This window comes from Neodiprion pinetum, chromosome 3, assembly GCF_021155775.2.
Source record: "Neodiprion pinetum isolate iyNeoPine1 chromosome 3, iyNeoPine1.2, whole genome shotgun sequence".
NCBI classification, from domain to species: domain Eukaryota; kingdom Metazoa; phylum Arthropoda; class Insecta; order Hymenoptera; family Diprionidae; genus Neodiprion; species Neodiprion pinetum.
Genome location: NC_060234.1, coordinates 2611536 through 2634259, shown reverse-complemented (window position 1 = coordinate 2634259; position 22724 = coordinate 2611536). Strand labels below are relative to the sequence as shown.

At 32.3% G+C, this 22724-nt stretch overlaps 1 protein-coding gene across 2 annotated transcripts in view; it reads right to left on the bottom strand.

Moving 5' to 3' along the window:
* Positions 1–1277: 1277 nt before the first annotated feature.
* cpx (synaptic transmission protein complexin) overlaps positions 1278–22724 on the bottom strand; it is a 244457-nt gene continuing 223010 nt past the window's right edge. For both annotated transcript variants that reach the window (XM_069134805.1, XM_046618891.2), the window contains exons 4-5: positions 15605–15737; positions 1278–14212 (exon numbers count right to left, since the gene is read on the bottom strand). In XM_069134805.1, coding sequence (XP_068990906.1) covers positions 14139–14212; positions 15605–15737 — 207 coding nt within the window. In that variant the 3' untranslated portion in view covers positions 1278–14138. The remainder of the gene's footprint in view (positions 14213–15604; positions 15738–22724) is intronic.

Below are 22724 nucleotides of genomic sequence, written 5' to 3'. Positions count from 1 at the left end.
ATTAATAATTAAATACTGCATACATGGGTGATGATGAAAAATAACACGAGGTAGCTGTGAATTTGGTATAACTTGGTTGAATTTTATTACACTTTTCTTGTCCTTCACTTTCACTGTTTACCCATGGTGGTGTTTTTTCTTTTTTTTTTTTCTTTTTTCTTTTAATTTCCCAACTTTTTCCGTTTTTCTACACGCTTCGCCTTCATCTCGTTCGTCTCACTCTTCCCATCAAATTACCACGTACTTTTTACAACTAAATAACATAAACGCGCATTTATTGTTGGTTTTTTTTTTTTTTTGGTATTTTTTCTTTCATTTTTATTCACTTTTCTTTTATTGGTATTTTTTTTTTTTTTTTCATAATAGTTTTATTACTATATAATAATAAGAGCTATAACGGTGTGGAAAATCCCTCCCAACGGTTTACATTTTTATTTCTAATCAACGTTTCGTCTTCGTCGTGTCGTCGGCGGTGAGCCGTAGATAAGTGAAAAAAAAATAAAAACAACCCGAATAATAATCTCTCGTCGCGATTCGTAAGAAAATGAAATTTCGATCGCGGTGTGAGAAGAAGAGAAGGCAAAAGAGAAAGTGAAAGATCGCGCAACATTCGCATATGATTGACGGAAAAATGAGAGCGAAGAAATTCTCGCGATTAATTACGTATAGAATGAAAACCGTTCCGAGGGACGAACCTAATGTGGCAGCGTTCTCCCTAAATACGCAACGCCCATTATATAATATATTATATGCATATAATATATCATATGAACATACTACTTGAATCTTGTGTCTGTGTGTCTTTTTTTTTCGATTTGTTATCGATTTTTTTTTATTTATTTACTTTATTTTTTTTCCTCTCAAATCACTTAAGCTAGAATTATCTCATTTCCATATCGGTATTAAGACGGATACGTACATAGAGGGATGTCTTATTATTGTTGCCTCATTTGTATATATACGTATACGCATATCGATACGTATATAATATAATATAATATAATATAATATAATATAATATAATGTAATAATAAATAAGGTAATACCGTAGATATCTAACAACAATATAATAATAATATTATCATCATCATCATCAATATTACTATTAATATTAGATAATAATTACGTCAACAACAAACTCGTTAATCTTGTCTCTGTATACCAATATCGGTCACTACGCACACTACTTTATACAAGGGTTCGTATCATTAATACTAGTGCTGTTATCATTATTATCATTATTATCATTATTATTATTATTATCACTATCGCTATCATTATTTTTATTCATTGCAGTTTTCCTTTTATTCTCTTTTTTCGTTTCGGTTTTTTTTTTTTTTTTCTTTTTTCTCTTTTTCATCTCAAACATACCGTCTGTATTATAATGTTGTCATGCATTAATGTATAGATTTTATACATGATGGTATAATATTTTTTTAACGACTTAACTCGTGAGCCGGTATTATGCGATTTTTCGACACTATTTTCATTTAATTTTTGGTCGATGCGTTGAATTATTATATCGGGCTACGATTAAAAATGGTTTGTTCGTTTTTTTTTTTTTGTTTTTTTTTTTTTTGCCAACTTTTCTTCGTCCGTATCAGCGTGTGTTTTGTCTTTTTGATATTGTCATTTTTTCAAAGTTGTAACGGTTGTAACATGTACAACGTGTGGTGTATAGTTGTTCGTATTATTTTTATTTTTATTTTTATTTTATCGTACGCTCGACGCGAGTCGTTTTCACGTATTACGTGTATACGAATAAATAATAATTGTGTTCACGAACGAAGAGAGATTTTATTCGAGTGTTCACTAAGAGAGAAAAGAAAAGGGAAACGAATAATTGACGAAGTAACGAACGAACGAACGAACAAACGATCGGATGGTAGGTTATTATTAATACAAAAACGAATAAAAGCTCGTAGTTAATTGTATTACAAATATAGGCATCGACAATATTGCTTTTTCGTTAACAATTACACAACATGTACAATACGCGTATTTATGCATCAAATTATGACAGTAATGACGACAACAATGATGATAATAACAACAACAACAACAACAACAGTAATAGTAATAATAATAATAATAATAACAACAACAACAACAATAATGGTAATACATAGTCACGCGCTAAGTTTTTATCATACAATGGCCTAAAAATCGCACAAGCCCGCCTCAAAAGTGTAACAAGTCGAACAGAATAGAAAAAAAAAAACGCGCAATCAATCGGGTAAACAGTTTTTTTATTTTTTATTTTGTATTTTTTTTTTTTTTGCATACGTGCCGAAAATGGGATCAAATATCGCCAATCGTTAGTTTTACTTCTCTTTATTTTCACATCTTCGAATGCTATATAAATTTAGTTTCTCTTATCCCTTTTTTTTTTTTTTTCTGTTCTTTCCACCATCAAGGTACATAATGGCGGATGTTCGTAATTAAACACCCGTGAATACTGCGTACATAACAACATAACATACAACGCAATGTTCAATGCGTACGTATGTAACTATATATTCATATCTTAGCACTCTCACGTACAAAGCTAAAGCCTAATCATTATTATTATTATTATTATTTATTTATTTTTTTTTTCTCTCTCTTACTTCTCGTTTCGTAATTTTTCTTTCTCGATAAGGGAAAGTTTAAAAATAAAATTTTCCCTTCACTTTCTTCCTTAATACGTACCAACCACTTCTTTACTATCTTCTTAAGCTATTCTTGTTTATTTTCTTTCCTTTCACGTTTCTTCTTTCCTATTTTATTCAACTCTATGTATAACACACACATTATATACGTGTATTATGCAGTCATAGATACGCTATAACATATATGTGTATATACGTGTGAAAGATTAACTATATTTAATTGTTTGTCCTTTATCGTTATCATTATAACTATTATTATTGTTGTTTTATTATTATTATTACTACTACTACTATTATCATTATCATTATTATTATTACTATTATTATTATTATTATTATCATTATCGTTATTAATATAATAATCATTATTTTATAATGCGTTGTGTCGTTGTCTCTAAATAGTCATTTTTATTATTAATATTATTTTTATTGGTTTAAACTATTTTGTTTCTTCTTTTTTTCTTGTCGCGTGTGCGTGTGCGTGTGTGTGTGTGTGTGTGTTTTTATGTGTTTATTCCTTACCCTTGTCGTAAAAAATAAGCAAACATTGTTTCTGATTGTTTTATATGTTTTTTTTTCTAATTCTTTTTACGTTCCTCCTTCACTCTTCGAATTCATATTAATTAAACCCACGTTCGTAAACATCCGCGATCATAACGTTCGGCGCTTTTTTTCTCAACTTTTACAACTTATACGCGATATATAATATTTCTTATCGTAACTCGTCGCATTTGCTTGGAGGTGAAAAAAAAGACAAACCAACAGATAAAAATTAAAAAATAAGTTTAAAAAAAAAAAAAAAATTCTCCTCTTTTTTTTTGCTTTATTCAAATTTTGTTCTACACTAGCGAATTATATAGTACGTTACACTATCATATACTATACACGTTACGCTATATCAAAGTCGTTGTTTTCTTAATTTTTATTTCCTTCTTTTTTTTCTTTCCTTCTTTCTTTCCCTCTGTTTCTTTTTCCTCCTAATTTTATCCCGCCCCTTTCTTAACAACTTTCCGACGCGATTTAACAATTTGTTCGCGCAGATTTGAGAAAAAAAACCAAAAAAAAAAAATCCCATCATCCGACGAATCTCTCGATGAAGTTTTTTCATGATTTATTTTTTTTTTTTGTTTTTTCCATTTTTTCGATTTCCTTTAACAAGCATTTTCGTACAGGGCGAGTGAAAAAGGTAACAAAATTCGCGCGACGAGAAAGAGCGCGAGTGTCTTCAACGAGTGGGTGAATTATTTAAAGCGTGAGTTTTGTTTTCTCTTATTCGTTTCAGTTTTACTTTTAGATTTGTTATTAAATTTTTATTTTTATTTTTTTTTTGTTTTTTGTACCTCGACAGTTCTTACATAAGGCACGAAGCTAGACTCGTTTCCTTTTTGCCGCATCGTTTCGATCTATTCGGTATAATTTGCTTCTTTTTTTTTTTTTGGTTTATTCGCAATACGCGTTATATTCATAAATTTTCGAAATCTCGTACAGCATCATTTTGGCATATTATTTATTACTCGCCGCGTATTGCCGCCGATTAATAATTATTCATCGATAAAAATAATCACAGATTACAGGAGATATGGAAAATTAAAAGAAACACAGACGGAAGAGAAATACTAAAGAAGAACGATGTACACGTTGTACGCGTAAATGAAAGAGTGAATGGTTTTTTTTTTTTTTTGTTATTATTTTTTTTTTTTTCTTTCACGTTCTTTCCCTCGATTCGTACAAACAGCAACAACAACAACAACAACAACAACAGCAATAACAACAACAACATCAACAACGATAATAATAATAATAATAATAATAATAATAATGATAATGATAATAGGAATAATAATAGTAATAATAACAACAACGAGAACGATCATTTATTGTACCCAGCGAAAGATCCGTCGACGAAAATTTACACGACGCGTATCATTTTTATCTCTTCTTGATGTTTTCATGCCTGTATTATTATGCGTAAGTTACAGAATAATGTAGAACATTGCCAAAAGCAACGAAGGGTTGTTGATCTTAGAAGAATGAAAAAAAAAAAAGAAAAAAGAAAAAATTAAAGAAAAAAGAAAAAATTAAAGAAAACAACGACAGTTCATTCGAACAATCAGTTAATCGTAAATATAATTATTACGTGTTACGTGATTTTGTATAATAATATGCATCTTACAGTATATTATATCAATAATAATACACGTGTAAGTTTTCTGATATCACTTGCCACGTTGCCCTTTTTTATTTTATTTATGTATTTTTTTTTTTTTTAAATACAGATATATAATATGTATATATTGTATAATATTGTTATATACCTATATATACATATTTCTTTATCAGGCTTAGGGTGGCGCAAGGAAAAGGATTGAAATAGGTTTACAGTTTATGTGATGCATGTATTACTTGTTTGAGAGAATCAGATGAAAAATTGGAAAAAGAGAAGAACGGCAGATAAAGCAAGGAGGAAATTTGAATAACGTAGATATTACAGAGTGACTTTGCTTGTTTGCTTTTGTTTACTTCTTACACGCAGATTGGAAATGAAAAGCAACGATATATATCGTGAAGGTGAAAGCGAAATAGGAAATTCGAAACTCCATCAAGTTTATTTTTCTTCACTTTTTTTTTTTTTTTTTATTGCACTCAATTTTCAGATCTATAAAAATTGTTATTGCGTTTATCCCGTTACTTTTTCGGCATCGATTTCGAATCTTCATTTTATCCCTTCTTTTCTACGTTTCAAACAGAGTTTTAAGATCTTTGAAAGATTGTATTCTACGTAAGTTTATATACGACGTGTAGGTGCGTGCGATTTTGCATGTGAATATGTAGTATTGTAGAAGAGTATAAGTCAAAAGCCGCGCAGAAGACGATATTGATGGAAAAAGAGGGTTCGTCGAAAATTTATGACTTTGAATTCCGGAAAACGGTTCAGCGAAATTCCATCTAAGAAAAAGCCAGCGTACGGGTAACAAGGAATATTGAAAAATCATCCCACATGTTTTATACATACGAGGAATTCATCTGGAAAACTGTGTATCAGTTTATCTTTTCATAAAAATTTCTGCAAATCATAACGATAATTAATTATTCTTTAAAAATTTAGAGATCCTGTATGTACAAACGGGACCCTTTCAATGTAACAAAACACATTCACATACATATGTACGGGAAATTCCACGTCAATTTGACCAAGTTCCGATCCTCACCCTCTTGGATTTGGTCCACGATTTTTTATAACGTTGTTTCGACTCTAAAAAGCATGAGATTTTTTTTTCAGATTTTTCCTACCCTTCGTGACACACCCAAAGCTTTTCAAATGACGATATTTTAACAGCGATTGCGCTGTTTTTGAAAACTATGAAAAAAGTTACATGAATTCTTGAACTAAAACCAAAAATATCTTAACCAAAATCAAAGTGGTCGGGCAAAACGGTAATTTTTTTTTTATCAATCTCTTACCCGGTTAATAATTATTTTTTAATTTTCAGTATTCAATAAAACTTTCCCGAAACAACAATTATCAGGAAATTATTTAGAATGTAGAATTATTTTTTTTGCATACCGAATAAAAATTTCAAGGTACTTGTTATATCAGAAAAGATATATTGAACGCTGAGAATTCAAAAAAAATTATTCATTTATTAGAAAAATGTATAAAAAATTATCATATTGCCTGCCCACATTGATTTTGGTTGGTATATTTTTGGTTTTGACTACAGAAATTACGTAACGTGTTTCACAATTATCAAAAATGTCGCAATCACTTTCAAAATATCATCATTTGAAGCGATCATGGGGGTTGGAAAAATCTGAAAAAAATGTTTAATGCTTCTTAGAGTTGGAACAACAATATAAAAAATCGTGGACCAAATCCAAAATAGTGTCGAGTTACTCTGGTCGATTTGACGTAGAATTCCCTATATATGCGTGTAGAGAACCGTTCAAGCAGCAGTGAAATACCTACGTATATTTGAATATCAAGAAACAACAACAGCGCGACGAGATTAACATTTACAAGCAATAATTATAAGTGGTAACAACAATTTACATTTACCCCGCATATTCACGTTCGTATTGCAACATTTAATTCTGCAATCTGTAACAACAGTAAATTGCAAATTACGCGTATTATGCACACAATAAAAGAGGAGTTTTCAACATATTCAACAATTTCTTTCTTTTTTTTTTCCATCGAATTCGAAGAAATTCGAGGCTTGCGCAAAAATTATTTTTCTCCATTCGTTCCACCGAACGGAAAATTTGAGAGAGAAAATGCGAAAGGAAAAAGATCTTAGAACGATTATTATTAATAATAATAGTATTAATAATAATAATAACAATAACAACAACAACAACAACAATAATGGTATAGCGTTTCATCTAAATGTTATGTCTGTCATACACACTGCGTATAAGCATTTTATAATCTAAATATATATGTATATGTATATAGAGATATTAGCACACGGATAGTACATAGAGGATGATAGATAAATTAAGATAATAACATGCAAGTATAATAGAAACATCGAAATACGTTATTACATCTATAGTACGTAGTAATTGTGTTTATAGGTATGCGATCGTGTTGTATAATTTTATGTATACGTAAGGGATAAAACTGCTTGAGAGCAAGAAAAAGTGAGAAAAGAAATTCGAGTGAAATTACGGAGCGATAAAACAATTGATTTTTTTTTTCTGTTCTTTCTTAGCTGTCGACGGAAAATTTGTAGATACGAGGATAATCGAAAATTAATTGAAAAATTGAGATAATTCTCGGTGCACTGTTTTTTTTTTTTTTTCCTCCTCCCACCAGATTCGTTTCTAATTACGTGCGAAAGAAAGAATTGCATGTAAAGAAGATAGAATGAAAAATTTAATTAGAATATTAATAATATATCATGTATTCGGGTTTAATTAAGTAATTGACTTGAAGTATAATATCATACATGTATTTTTTTTTTAATATACGTGTTATTTATTTATTCATTTATTTATTTGTTAAATATCTTTTCATTCACTTCTCCACATCTTACTAGATGTAATTCCTTTATCGTCGAATAAAAAGTTTCAAATCATTTACGTTACATCATTATAGGTGGATACATATAGGTATAATGCATTACAAGCCGGTTGTTATCATCATTTATAATTTCTTTCGTCTAACCGCATCGTCATCATCACCATGTTTCTGTGAATTTTTTTTTTTTTTTTTTCACCATTTATCATTTAAGTGTTGTTTGACTGAGTGAAAAACAAAAATAAAAAAAAAAAAAAAAAGAATATAATAATAATATTTATTCGCGTCAATTTTGTAAGGATTGGAAACGTTTCGTATATACGCACAGGCGTGTATGTTTGTATAATTAGATTATATCTTACCCATATATCCGTGTATATATAAAAGAAAAAAAAAAAATAATCGACAGACGATCAACACACACAGTATATAGCGTACTTAAGTATTTAACTATATAGAGAAAATTGATCATATAGAGAGAGAGAGAGAGAGAAAGAGAAAGAGAGTGAGAGGGAAAGATAGATAGATAGATAAAGATGAATATATTGTATCATATGTATATACGTGTTAGAGAGCTTAGAGAAAGGGCGCTGCGATAAATATATTATAATAAACATCCGGCGATGAAAACAAAAGAGTTGAATAAAAATAATTATCAACAACAGAATATTTCCTTTTATCATTTTTCTTAATATTGTGTTTCAATTTCTCTACATCCCGATTTTTACATTCCACATTGTTATCGTGTTAATCGCAATTACACAATTATTATCAATCAACTTCTGCTGTTCGCCAAATGTTGATAAATCAGCTACGATGCCAAAATAACAATATATTGTACGTAATGTATAAGTATGCATAGGTTATAATCTGTTATATTAGTAAAACCACCGATAATTATATATAATTCAAGACACGGCGATTTACAGACAGACAGACAGACAGACAGACAAACAGACAGGCAGATAGATAGACGGATAGATAGATATAGTTTATAAACGCATGCAAAAAAAAACATCGAGATAGATACACGTGACAAAATTTTATAAGGCCTATTAAGAGATGTCGATTCAATCGACAATTATCATTTTTTAATTATCATCTTTCTATTCTTTTTTTTTTTCTTTTTTTTTTTCTTTTTTTTTTTATCATTATTCTTATTGTTGCAGGTGTTTTTTTTTTTTATTTAGTATCAACAACGAGAAGTGAATTCATTTCAGAAGCTCGGAAGTTTAATCATTTCTTTTTACTTGGAGCTTTTTGGACCACGTACGTAATTGAAATTCACTTCTTTTTTCTAATTAGAGTTTTTTTTTTTTTTTTTCTTTCAACTCGCCATATAGCAAAGCATTTTGTTTGAAAATTCATCATTCTTTAACTGCGTGTAACTCGACGTTACAATTTATTCTTATTTGACGACATTTATTACACGAAAGAGAAAAATGCACAGATTTAGAGGCGATGAGATACGTACATATATTTATAGATATAAGACGAATAGATAGACAGAGCTAGATGAGATAAAGATAAAGTGAAATATCGACTCACGGTGGAAAAAATTATCATTCGCTTCGTTCCTTAATTTTTTGTTTCCTTACTCCTGTTTTTCCTTTCATTTTTTATTTATTTATTTATTTTTTTTTTTCTTCTCATCCCCCAAGAGTCTTGGGTTTGAAAAAAATTAAATCTTACCAGCAACCTGAGCTACAACTTGTTATATATTTTATTGCTAGTAATGAGAGATTAATTTTTCAGCCGTTATCACTGCAGTGTTTGTATTATTATTTCGCGTTTAAAAAAAATTACAGAAAATTATTATTATTTTTTTTTTTATCATTTATTTCTCCGACCGAACAAATCAGAAGTAACAACTTACCAACAATGTCAATAAAATTCTCGCTGTTTCAACATTCTTCCCACGTATTTGTAAATACTTTTGTTAATAACGTTACAAAAATACACACATATGTATAAGTTACGACAGTCAGAGACGAAGAGAGAGCTTACGAAGAATTTAAGAGTAAATAATGAAGATCGCGACGTAACATTCGTCATTAAAGCGGCATAAGCAGCAGTGAGACAGATTTTTATCAAAAGCGTGATTGAAATTTTGTCTTGGTATTATTATTTTCTCTTTCTTTGTATCGAGAAATAGAAAATTACGCGATTAATCGTTATTTTCCGTTTCCGTTTTAGTTTTCAATTAGTCGTGTATAATTGTGTATATATATATATATACATATTACTCATTTTAATTTTTCCAAATCACGCGTTGTATTTAATATTTAACAATAACATATTTAAACAGCAGTGATAAGTGAGACGAATATTAAAATTTTTTTTTTACAACAGAGACAATTTGACAAATAAAAAAATACAATTTGCTATTTACGATTATGTTTTTTTTTTTGTTTTTTTTTTCGTTTTTTTCGCTTTTTTTTTTTTCCTTTTATTACGCTTCTTCATCTCTTCATCCTATACAATCATCATCTTCATCGTCCGATTACAAAACAAAAACTGCCCAACGGCAGTAATCTTGGGTAAATTTTATTTTCGCATCTTGCAGATATTTTTGCTTCGATCCATTTTTGCTTCTCTGCAATTTGTTTTTCGTCCATATTTATATTACACGCTAAATCGTCATCGTTTAATAAGCAAAATACCGTTATATCGTTTATTCACCTTGTATGGTATATTATATATTTATCGTTAATGTTAATGTATAATTGTTATATTATTTTTACGTTTACTAGTAAGTTAATTTAATTTATTATTCTGTATATAACTCGTTTCATTCAATTTTACCTTGTGTAAGTGTTTTTTTTTTGTTTTTTTTTTTTTTTGTTTTCTCTTTATCTCTTCTATTCTTTTTCTTCATCTTCTTCTTACAGTAAGTACCATTATAATCTTCTCTAAGTCAATTGTACAGTCAAATAGATAGGTATTTATTATTTATATTATTCGTATATTCACGTTCATAACGATATTAATGTGAGTATAAATTTATATGCATATATATACACACATTTATGCTCACATTAATATCTACGTCATCATTATTTCATTCAAATAAACACACTCGACCCCTCATCGTGATAGTTTCTGCCTTCTTTTCGTAACGTGTAAAATTTACTTTTTTGTTGTTGCTGCTTCCTTTTTTTTTTTTTTTTTGTTTTTCATATATTACGTATATCACACAATTCTATATTCGTATATTAAAGCAGATTATTATTAACGGTATCGTTATTTATTTCTTTTCGTTTCATCCATGTTTTTTTTTGTTTTACATTGCTGTCTTCTCGTTTCACATCAATTTTAAAATTATACGCAAGCGCAAGGGAACAAAATTTCAAAAGTAACATGTAATCGTGTGTTTAATTTTCAAATTTATTCGTCAGACGATCGATCTCGCAATTATGCGACACGTTGTTTTTCATTTTTCAAAAGAACGAATGACTTTGTTGAACAATTACTTGTTTTATCAATAGAGGAATTGATAAATACGTTTTCGTACAATTTTAAATATATATACACGAAAAATAAGGCATGCGCGATTATTTTTTTTCATCTCCCTTCTTTGGTGACCTTTTTTAATCGATGAGGAAATTCGCGACTCGACGGGTCGGTAATTCATTCATTTTTTCATTATCTCATTCATATATTTTTTCATTCTTTCATTCATATTCATTCATTCGTTCTGTTATCATGTGCTCATATTTTTATTTTATTCCTTATCCGCGATCTTTTAGCAATTTTTCTAAACAATTACTGTTTGTTATACCGAAATTATTATTACTGCAACGATATAATTTATAATTCAATGTAAATTGTATTTATATCGTTATTATTATTGTTATTATTATTGAAACAGCCGTCGCTTGAATCTATCTATCTATGGGTTTTTTTTTTTTAATTACATCTATATTTCATTATTATTATTACTGTCATTATTATTATCATTATTATTATTATAATGGTACAATAATATTAATCAGCTACAATTTTTCCTGCATACATTATACTATATATATATATATAATTTAATATATATTTATAACTAACTTTTCTACACGAACTTATGCATACTGTGATAAATTATCATTGTATATGGTGACTATATTTATATTTATATTTATATTTATATTTATAGTTATATTTACGCATAAATGTGTATATATATATATATATACGTATGCAACAATCAGTTTTGTCCATATATTGAATTGCAAAATTTGAAGAAATACATGTAAGAAAAAAAAAAAAAAATAGTAAATCAATAATAAATTTACTACGATTTTGACTCGATTTTCTAACAATCGTTTTTCATCGTCAAAAACCTGACTATTTCTTACCGCAATAACGTGTTGAACTAACTGCTAATATATACCTGTGTATTTTACACGATAATGATTCTTCAAATTATCGCACAACATTGCGTGTTGAATTTGAATTTTGTCAATTTGTATCTGTCTTTGTTCTGCTTCTCTGCCTTCGATCTATCTTTGCCGGTTTGTTTTTTTGTTGTTTCTTTTTTTTTTTTTTTTTTTTTGCATTGCGGGTGTTGTGATTTTTTATTCTTTCTCTGGTCCTAATATTTTTTTTTTTTTTTTGTTCTTTGCTGCGTAACAAGTCATACAAAACTACGCGATAACGTTTATCACATTATTATTATTATACGTGATTACGTAGCACGGTTACGTGTTTCTTTTATTACGTAACACTGGAGTAGCAATAATAATAATAATAACAATAATAACAACAACGAATAAGCAATTTATATCGTTGGAATTCATAATTTCACAGTTCGATCGATTAACGAAAATTTTGCTCACTCATCGCTCGGTCGTTTTTTGTTTCTCATTGGTAATCCTTCTCAGCCAAATGCGTGGATGTATGTAAAGGATAATAATAACAATAATAACAACAACAACAAAATTTATATTACAATGCAATATACATCGACCGAGCCTATACAGAAATGCGTGTGTGTGTGTTTTTTTTTTCCTTACATTATCTTTTCTTTTTTTGTTTTTGTCATTGTTTATACAGTCTTTGGTTTTAATATTATTTCATAGTTTTTTACCGTATCTGTTCTTTTAATTTGTTTCTTTCTTTGTTTCATTTTTTATTTTTTTTTTCCACCCCTCATTTTCGCAACAGCTCCGAAATACTTACAATACGTATATTATTATTATTATTATTATTATTATTATTATTATTATTATTATTATAACACACTTCCGTCTTCCGTTTACGCGGCTTTAATTATATATAATTACAGTTCAATAATCAAGGTCATTACATGTATATATACACATACTTTTGTGTATAATGTATATAATATTCCTCTGCATCGCACGCCCAATCGCCTAAGATCCCCGATTATCTATTTATCATTTATCGAATGTTGGTGCACGCGTCATGCTGTAATTTAATCTATGCGGTGATTTGATATACATAGGCATGATGTATTCACTTTGTATACAACGTATACGACCGTACATACAACTCTATACATTTGTAGATTATTATTCCTGTATGTTTGTACGCCCGATGAAAAAATAACAACAATAACGATAATAACAATAATAATTATCACCGATTCATTATCATCATTATTGTTATTATTTTTCACCCATTACGCATGCGTATGTACGTATATATGCATATATATATATATATATATATATATGCGCGCGTGTGTGTGTGTACGCGTATAGATATCGTCGAAATTCATTTATTGTATTTCTCTATTTTCTTCCTTAACGTTTTTCATTAATCAGGGTGGAAATCCTTCTTTCTCGCACATCTCTGTCACGATATTACATACATATATCATACACACGCTAAGATCGTGCACATACATAATGTATTTATTATACACACGTGCAGTCAGCGATCGCCCCGATTATTTATATCATCTCTCACCGTTTCACCGTTTTACAAAGAATAAAAAGAAAAAAAAAAAAAAAAAAAAAAAATCGCGAAAGATGAATAAAAAGAAAAAGTTGGAACAAAAATTATCGTGTGAGTGCGTGCGTGCGTGTGTGTGTGTGTCTTTTGCGGTTAATTTTCAAAACGTTACCAAAGAACAGTTAATCAATGACAATTGATTGAATTTCTTTTGAACTATATGTGAAAAATTCAATCTGTTCTTGTCGTTGTTTCTCTTTTTTTTTTTTTTTACGATCGTTTCTCTTTCTGTCCGTAACGGAAAAATTAAAGAATTGATAATCAGATGTACGATCATCAGGTTTGCGACGGTGATGACGATAATGATGATGATGATGATGATGTTGGTGGTGGTGGTGGTGGTGGTGGTGGTGGTGGTGAATTTATTCTGTTTTCTTTCTTCTTTCTTTCTTTCTTTCTTTCTTTCAGCAACGTTTCATCCAGGCGACTGCTCATTTAATATAGTCGGCCTGGTCTCGTCACTCATGGCGGTCGCTGAAGAGGGAGTACACTCATTGAAGACTGCATTTGCTTTCAAATTGGGTCTTGAGCTCGTTAACTTGTGTCTCTATCGTGTTCTTCAGTTCTGAAAAATTGCACAAGATGGGAAAAAAATTAGCAGAAAACGCGACACGTAAGAAGAAGGAGACAGAATCGAAGAAGATAATCGTATATCGTGTAACAAGGAGGTGAACTAGAGATTTTTCAGGACGGAATACGAGTCGTAGGTGAACCGAAAACGAATATTGTTCCACGCGGTTCTTTACATAACAAGAGTATGTCACGCGTTTTTTCGCGAAGCGGGAAATTGAGGTTATAGTAACGTAATGTTAATTTTGTTCGCGACGGCGCGTGCGCGGCGGAGTTAAAACTGGTATTTTCTGTTCTCCGCGCATGCGCGTCAGCAGATTCACTTTATCGTCGTAGAAACGGAAAACTTTGTGAACGGAAAACACGCATGGCAAAAAACGTAAAACATGCTCGCGTTAGGGAAAATTGTTTGACGTGAATCGACGCGATGTCAGAATTATCAAAATGGAGAATAAGATTTTTGAGAATTTTTTTTTTTTATAAATTAAAAAAAAAAAAAAAAAATTAACGGTTGTCAGAAAGAATTTGAAAAAATTCAAGAGTACTTTTCATTGTGATCGAAGAATTGTACCAAAAATCGAAAATGGTGAGGAAAAATCATTGGCCGCGCTTACGTGGAACGCCCCATATACCGATTAGAACATGCTTACATACTATGCGAATAAACAATAAGTTTAGAAAATCAAATTATTCCATACCGTTTATAATCGGACGTGAACAATCGAACTCGATTTTATATCATCTGAAAGTCTTTGACAAAGATATCGGTTTTAATTTGTGCAAAATACGTTCGATCGTAGGAAGATAAAAATGATTACAGTATCGTAAAGCTGACATAAATAAATTCACAATTACACATCCATACGCAATATTCAAGTACATTGGGTATATATTCATTATTCCCGATCGAATAGCAAAGCCGCAACAACAAATTATCCAACTGTTTACACTTGGATCACAAGATAATTGACGCATTCAATCGATGCGGGAGATTATCTGCCATTTCGCACCCCATAAACGGATTTCCACGGGAATAATTAATTCTCCCGTATACGTATGTGGCGTATATATTATATACCGAAATCGTGTCGGTGAGGAGTTTGCACACTGTCAGGGAAAATGATTCGGTAATCGGGATGCGAATTTCACTCGAAACTTCAAGCGGAATGGCTATAATTTACAGAAATAGAAATTTGACTGATTTCTTAGCCGACGGATAATTTCGGTGATTAAAATTTTTATATCTTTTATTTCTTTTTACCAAATACAACGCGAAGCATAAAATATAAAATATATTTTCGATCGTAGAAACACGTTTCTCTCTTGGTATTTTCGCAAATCCCCCATCCAGGATAATGATATAATATGTTAATAATTTATTGCTTACTGGTGAACTCGTCCTCATCCTCGGCTTCGGCCTCGGCCGCGAGTTCCTCGGGTGTTTTTTTCTTACGCATCAGAGGATTTGGTTCTTCCTGCGGCATCATTTCCTGAACTTCTTCCCGCTTCTTTATGTTATACTGAAAAAAAAGTAAACGACATTCCGACCTGAGTTATCGTTTCGAAACGCGGTTACATTTTTTATCCATCTTCTTCGCGATACAAGAAAATTATTCGTCTCGTTTGAAAATCACTTTCTCTAGTTTGTAAAAAAAAAAAAAACGATTTGAAATAAATCGATTTTCCCACGATTTACCGACAAACCAATTTATATCTTTTCCACCTTGTTGCTTTTTTTATATAAACGGTCATGTTTCATTTAGTTTGTACATTTGTTCATTTATTTTTTTCAATCTCTCAATCTTACGCACCTATTGCAGAAACATTTTACTTCCAATTTCTCTTTAAAAACATTTTTCATACGGCTGCCAAGTTCTGTCAGTTACAGATTTTTCACTCGCCCGTTTTCGAGATCATCGCCAAAGTTTTGTCGTCGTAAAGACCGACCGACTTATATTCCCTTTTCTTGCAACGATTTATATTATAATCGGCTATTTGCATCGATTAATCATAGTTATCATGCCTGCCTAAAGTGAAAACTCTCGACGTTCGGTAAACCGGGTGTCCAGATGATCAGATCATCGTAAGCTCGTTGGTTATTGATATCCGTTTATAACATCCGATGCTTCGGACAGACCGCCGATTTAATTATTGCACTCGGTGCTAACCTGAATTATGTTGGTTTGCTAATCGTTGTAAATTATATAATAATATCAATTCGAAGAAATTAACCATCGAAAATCATGGATTTGATAATCGCGAGTACGGTCAATAAGTCATATATCACTTTTCGGATAAATTGTCTCGAACTTTTGCTTCCCACGCCAAATTTAGTATCAAATTTGCAAAACAACTGCGAAATCAAAAAGACTGGTTCAAATGGAAAAAAAAAGAAAAAAAAAATTGTGCGAATCAAATCGATTATCTTCGGATATAATATTACAAGCCTGGGTCAATATCCCAAATCTGCAAAAATTCAGACTTCAAAACCTCAAAATAAAAAACAAAAAAAAAAAAAATCGAACAACGAATAAATAAATAATAGATCAAACTTTCATACCTCGCCAGAGCGAGGCGTTCATTTTCGCCGGATGTTAATTTTTTCATTCAACCGTGAAAATAACAATCAAAACGTCGGTAGCATAATTTTGAGCGTGCGATAAAATTAGGGTCGAGTCCCTCTCGTCGGGGTTTAAAAAATTTCATTTTTCCTCGGTGGTTAAAATATTCCCGTTGACGAACAATGTCGCCCGTTTAAATTGACGGAGTCGCGCGAAATAAACAAACAAAACGGTGAGATATAGAAGATATAGAGAGGATGGGGGGGGGGGGGGGGTAGAAAAAAAAAAGAAAAGTAGAAAAATTTCGCACCGCATTCGTCAGGGCGATAATGACGCGCGCGTGGGTGTCGAGCAGTTGTAATAAAAATGTCAAGCCACCGGGTTACGGCGGTAGTTTTGAACTCGGCAAGGGTTGAAAACACCCACCCCGCTTCTGCATAACCGTTCGTATCACGCGTGCCCGTAGAGGGTATTTTCGCAGGTGCGTTTCCACTCACTTTCGCCCCGCAATTCCGTTTATCGCCGAGCTAAAACCGTCACTGGCAGCTCTCGCTTATAGGCTGTATTCACTCCGGTGCGGTGGGGTTTGTTCGTTCTCGCGTGTATATATATATATGTATATGTATAATCGTCTGCATCGAGGTCGTAAACCCACTTCCGCTCGTCCAAAACCAATCTATCCAACGAGCAAACTTTATCACGATTATTTCAACCTCGAGCTATATGTTATGTAGGTAGGTATGGATAATAATGTATAACATACGGAAAAGCCTCCGAATCGGCGCCGTTTCAAACGTCCAATTATAATGTATTTATACAATAGGGTGGTTCTTGTTTTCAATTTTATTATTTTGAAAACTTTATCCATTCAGTCACGTCGAAAATTTTCATTGCCCTAGCCTTGCGAGGTTAGGAAATAATACCAGGCCACTTTTTCACGAGAGTAAACGAATAAATTTCCACTTCAGATTTCTGATCAGCGACCCAAAAAACACCCGGGTAACAAGTTTCGGCTAGGATCGTCGAATTTTTATAGTTTTTTTTTTTTTTTATTCAATTTTACACCCGCCATGTTGGATCCGTGATCCGAGACAAAGATTTGTGCCTTGAAGGAGATTGCTAATTAGTTATTTGAATTCGAAAACGCGAAAAGGCGATAAAAACGATCGTAATTACAAACTGACACCGATTTTCGTGTACGTCGATTGCAATCCTTTTAACCCTTTTTCTCTGATTATTCCCGATCAAGAAAACTTGCCACAGACTTTCGCCCAATGAAAATTAATCATCTGTCTCCGTCCGGGAAACGGTTCGCGGTTTATGGAATTCTGTACAAAAGCTCGATTCGCTCGGTTCAAAAATTGTTCAAATATCGTAGAATACAAAACTGTATCGTGTATAATTCCGAAGGAGGTTCAGGTGGGGAAAATCTTTCAATACCGTTGAGAAATGCGAGAATTGAAAGGAGGTAAGAATAATAACAAAATGAAGAATAATGAAAAAAGAAAAGACAAAAGAATTCAGAAGAAAATAAAAACGCAAGAGGAATTATTGAAACGAAGAAACTTTGCTGGTACCGTAACGGTTGCGTATCGTGTACGCGTTCAAAAAATATTATTCCATCCTCATACGTGGGGATAATTAAATTCCGAGATACGAATTGCGAGTGTCGGTAAGGGTAGGTGAGGTCGTTAGGGGATGAAAGAAAAAAATTTAGCGTATTGTGCGCGAGCTCTGCGATATCACACTCCGATGCTGCAGGTGAAAAGGCTGTTTCAGGTACCCGGAGAAGCTCGACGTTATACGGAGAGTAAACAAAGAGAATACGATCTGAGCTTTGTGCGCGTGCGCATGTACGGTTCATTCCGTGCCAAACCCGCCCACCGAATTGAATTTATCAAAATTTAATCGCCGAAAGAAATCATTGTTTAAACAGTATTCGATCGATTTCAGTTTGAAATTAAGAAGAGATTCGGTCAAATTTTTATGGTATAAAAGAACTGATGAGACACGATGAAATTTCAATTAATAAGGGATCGATGTTATTTTTTTTTTTTTATAACTCTCTGTACAGTAACGGATAAGTTTGTCGATCGGAATTTTACATGTGAAAAATTTTTCACGATCCGCTGAATAGCCGAGGAAAAATCGTCTTGTAAATTAATCTTGAGAAATTTCGCATGAAAAACTTGAATCTTAGTAAAATTGTTATCGGTAAGAGAAACGGTTTTTCCACTGCGTTAGTAAATTTCGTCGAACAATTTTGTGCTTAATGTTATTATACGCATATTTGTCACGGAATGCGGTATACAAGCGCAGGGAATTCGGTGCATGGAGTTTGCCCGAGGTTGACTGGGTTTTAATAGAGTTTGCACGGCGTGCCAAAGTGTTTCCCTGCTTTTCTGTCGAGCCTCGTGTTGGCTGTTTCTCCGTATGCCTGAATGCAGCAGACGCGAATTAACGTAGAATAGACTCGAGGCGTCGCGACGTCGTCGCCTATCTCTTCAATTTCACTCGGGGAAATGCATATCTCAGAGTATCAACGCGTGTATGCATAAGCACGTGGCTCATTCCGCGACATCTCGATAAAGATTCTACGTCGATGTCTCGGATTGGCTTTATAATTTTTTTTTTTTTTTTTTCTCCTCATCATCAAAGTACACGACCAAAAACGCAATTATAATTTTTTTTATTCAGAATTTTTCTACCAAGCGTATCTGAAGTATCGTTTAAAAATTAAAAACAAAAAAACCCACTGTCCAAAATCTGAAGAAACGATACCACCTGTTTTACTCAATTTTTCTAGTTCCTATAACAAATGAAATTTCTCTCACATCTTACATCTTATGTTTCGTTACAACAATCATATAAAAGTATCAGCGGACGTAGCCGAAACGGGCTGACAGTAGGTAGGTACGTGATATAATACGAATCTGACGCCGAGGTGAAACAATGGATAATAATGTACCACCTGCTGTCTTGTGCACTCAGACTCGGCTGCCGAGAGTTGCATTAATTCTCATCGTTAAACTTATCCACAACTTCCCTTCCGGGAAACTCGGATGTACAAAGACACACGGAAATGTCATTCCCTCGAGACGTCTCGCCTTGCACGGAACTACGTCGCTTAATTGTTTCCTGCTAGATATAATTATTATTATCATGATTATGTGATAATGTTAACAACGATGCGGGAAGTTTCAATATACGCATATACGCATCGAGACAACGCGGATGACAATTTTTATGTCGAGAAACTTTGCTTGTCTTGCGGAAAAAATTTGCAGCCCAGAAAAGAAAAGGAAGCACAATCGGTTCGTTGGTATACTTGGTTGAACAAATCTTTCATTTCGTGCGAATAGCAAAAATTATCTATCGTTTCGATATGTGGTATGAAAATAGATGTACCTGCGATATGGTTCTGTTTTTTTTTTTTTTTTTCTTACGATTTCGAAGAGAACAATTCTTTTATCTTCTTGATTTTTCCATCATTTGGAAACGCGAGTGGTACGTAACAGGTGATTATAATTAATTGTAAAATACACTGCGAGGGAACGGATCAAAGAGAAAGGTGGAAAAATAAATACTATGTTGGATCGATGTAATATTCATGGGACGGAAAATTACGAACCATAATAAATCAGCGTCGTTTTTTATGGAGATTTGAAACGGAGTAAATTGAGGAAGAAAAGACAAAGAGCAAAAAAAAAAAAAAAACATTGCACCCTCTTATGTAAATTTGAAACTAGGAACGGAGGGTGCAAAAGAACACGGTGGAGAGAGAAATGAAAAATAAACTAAGGAAAGTAAAACACGAAGTTAGATTAATAGAGGCAAGAAATTAAGCCGGTGCCTGTCGTGCGACGATTTGTAGTAAATTGGAAATACGGTTGGTAATGTATAATTAATGGTAATTCGCGGTTGGAGAGTGAGGAAAAGAAAAAGAAAAGAGCACGAGCAAGAGAGAGAGAGAGAGAGAGAGAGAGAGAGAGAAGTGGAAAAAAAAAATTCAGCAAATAAAAATTTAGTTGTACGTTAAACGCGTGAAACAAACAAAAAAGACAAATAAGAGAGAAAGAAAATAAACAAATAAGAAGGGCGAGAATTAAAAGTGTGTAACAGATTTTCAACAGATTATATCGTTATTTATGGACTTTTAACGACTTGATTATACGTGTTATATGTATACCTCATCGTTATAGGATGGAATTTCAACTTGATATGTGTGTACACGAGTATCGTATACTTATACTATTATAGTCGAACACGTTTTACCGCGGTTATAAAATAACAAAGGGAGAATTGTCACGCGAGAATTTATCAATCCGATTTCTAATTCATTTCACACCAGTGTAATAACACGTTTCCGATTATCATCGCATTGACAATTGAACGGAATTAAATATAATCGCAGTAAGAATAAGGCAAAGAAAATACTAAAAATATACGTTAAATGTTGAACATATCAGTAGGGATGAAAAAATGTGTCGAAACATCGAACGTCGGGGATGAGTAAGTGAAAAAGAAACGGAAAAACGGGACGATATTCACACTTGGACGGTTCGAAAGTGGCAAAAAAAGAAAAGAAGAAGAAAAAAAAAAAAAAAAAAGACAATTTCTGTCCCGACTTACGGGGCGTTTTCGGTTTTGACGAGGGTTCGTACAAGGATAAGTTACGGGGTGGAAAGTTTCGAAGGGTTGAAAATGGCGGCGGGACTCGATTATTGTTGCCCGAGGGTCGCGCGCAGGATAATCCTAAACCGGGAGCACAAAATTATATAATAATTTACGACGTATAATGGACGCATAGGGGTGTGATTCAACTGCAGAGTTGAGTGACGTGATTGATGGAGTGCCCAGGCTGACGACGAGAGGGATGAAGAGAAGGCTGGTTTTCACTGCTAATTCGCCAAATATTCCGTCGCTGCATTATTTATTCAAATATACCGACATGCGGATATGATTTAACGTTTGTGCGAAAATATTCCGTCAAGAATAAAGAAGAAAAGAGGATTTTCTATTTTGTGAACTTTTGGTAAATAATATTGTACAAATATTACAGGGTAAAAAAACAAAACGAGTAAAATTTTGGCATCGCTATACTTCAAACACGCTACACTTCTCCACGTATTCCGTTTTTCAATTCTTTTCCCACAGTTTTGCGCACATTCGAGAGAAACAATGGTTGTTATTTTTTTTCCCCCTTTCTTTTCTTTGCCCATAATTACAATGGACCCGTACGATATACGGGGCGTATACCTTTACAACCGGGGGTAGTAAATTGGATTTCCTGCCGGGGAAAAATTAAGAATTTATTAAACCAGCTGTCTTTTATCATTTTGCGTATAATTTCGCTGATTCTCAAACGTGAACGGAAATGAACGTACTCGCGGTCTCCCTCTGCGTAACAAAAACGAGGGCGAAAAAGAAACCGGGGATAAAACGAAAGAAAAACAAAAAAAAAAAAAATTAGAGCTAATCCAATTATTGAATAATTATCGGTACACCTGGTATAATTACGAGCTGAGTTGAATACGATTTGAAGTGTGCACGCGTGTGTGTATTTATACATGTTGTATGTACGTACGTATGAGTATAATTCAAAGAGTGCTGTAATACATACCACGTACTTGCACGTATTAAATTTATTTTGCTGAACAGACGAATTCCTTTGAAAAATTATATTTCAACGTATACAAGGACGTCACGCTTCGCCTCAACGTTTAATTAATAAAACTCGACTCGTTGTATAAAGAAATTCCACCTGTATAGAATTTCGTTTCGTAGAGGATGAAGGCAAAATAATAAAAATAAATGATAAAAAAGAAAAATTTACTCGGTATTAAAAATATTATCATGCGTACACCACGCGTAGCACAACTCGCGAATTGAATCGACTTACCGATGCAGTTCAGCCGATTCGTCATTCGCCGTTCGATTTACAAA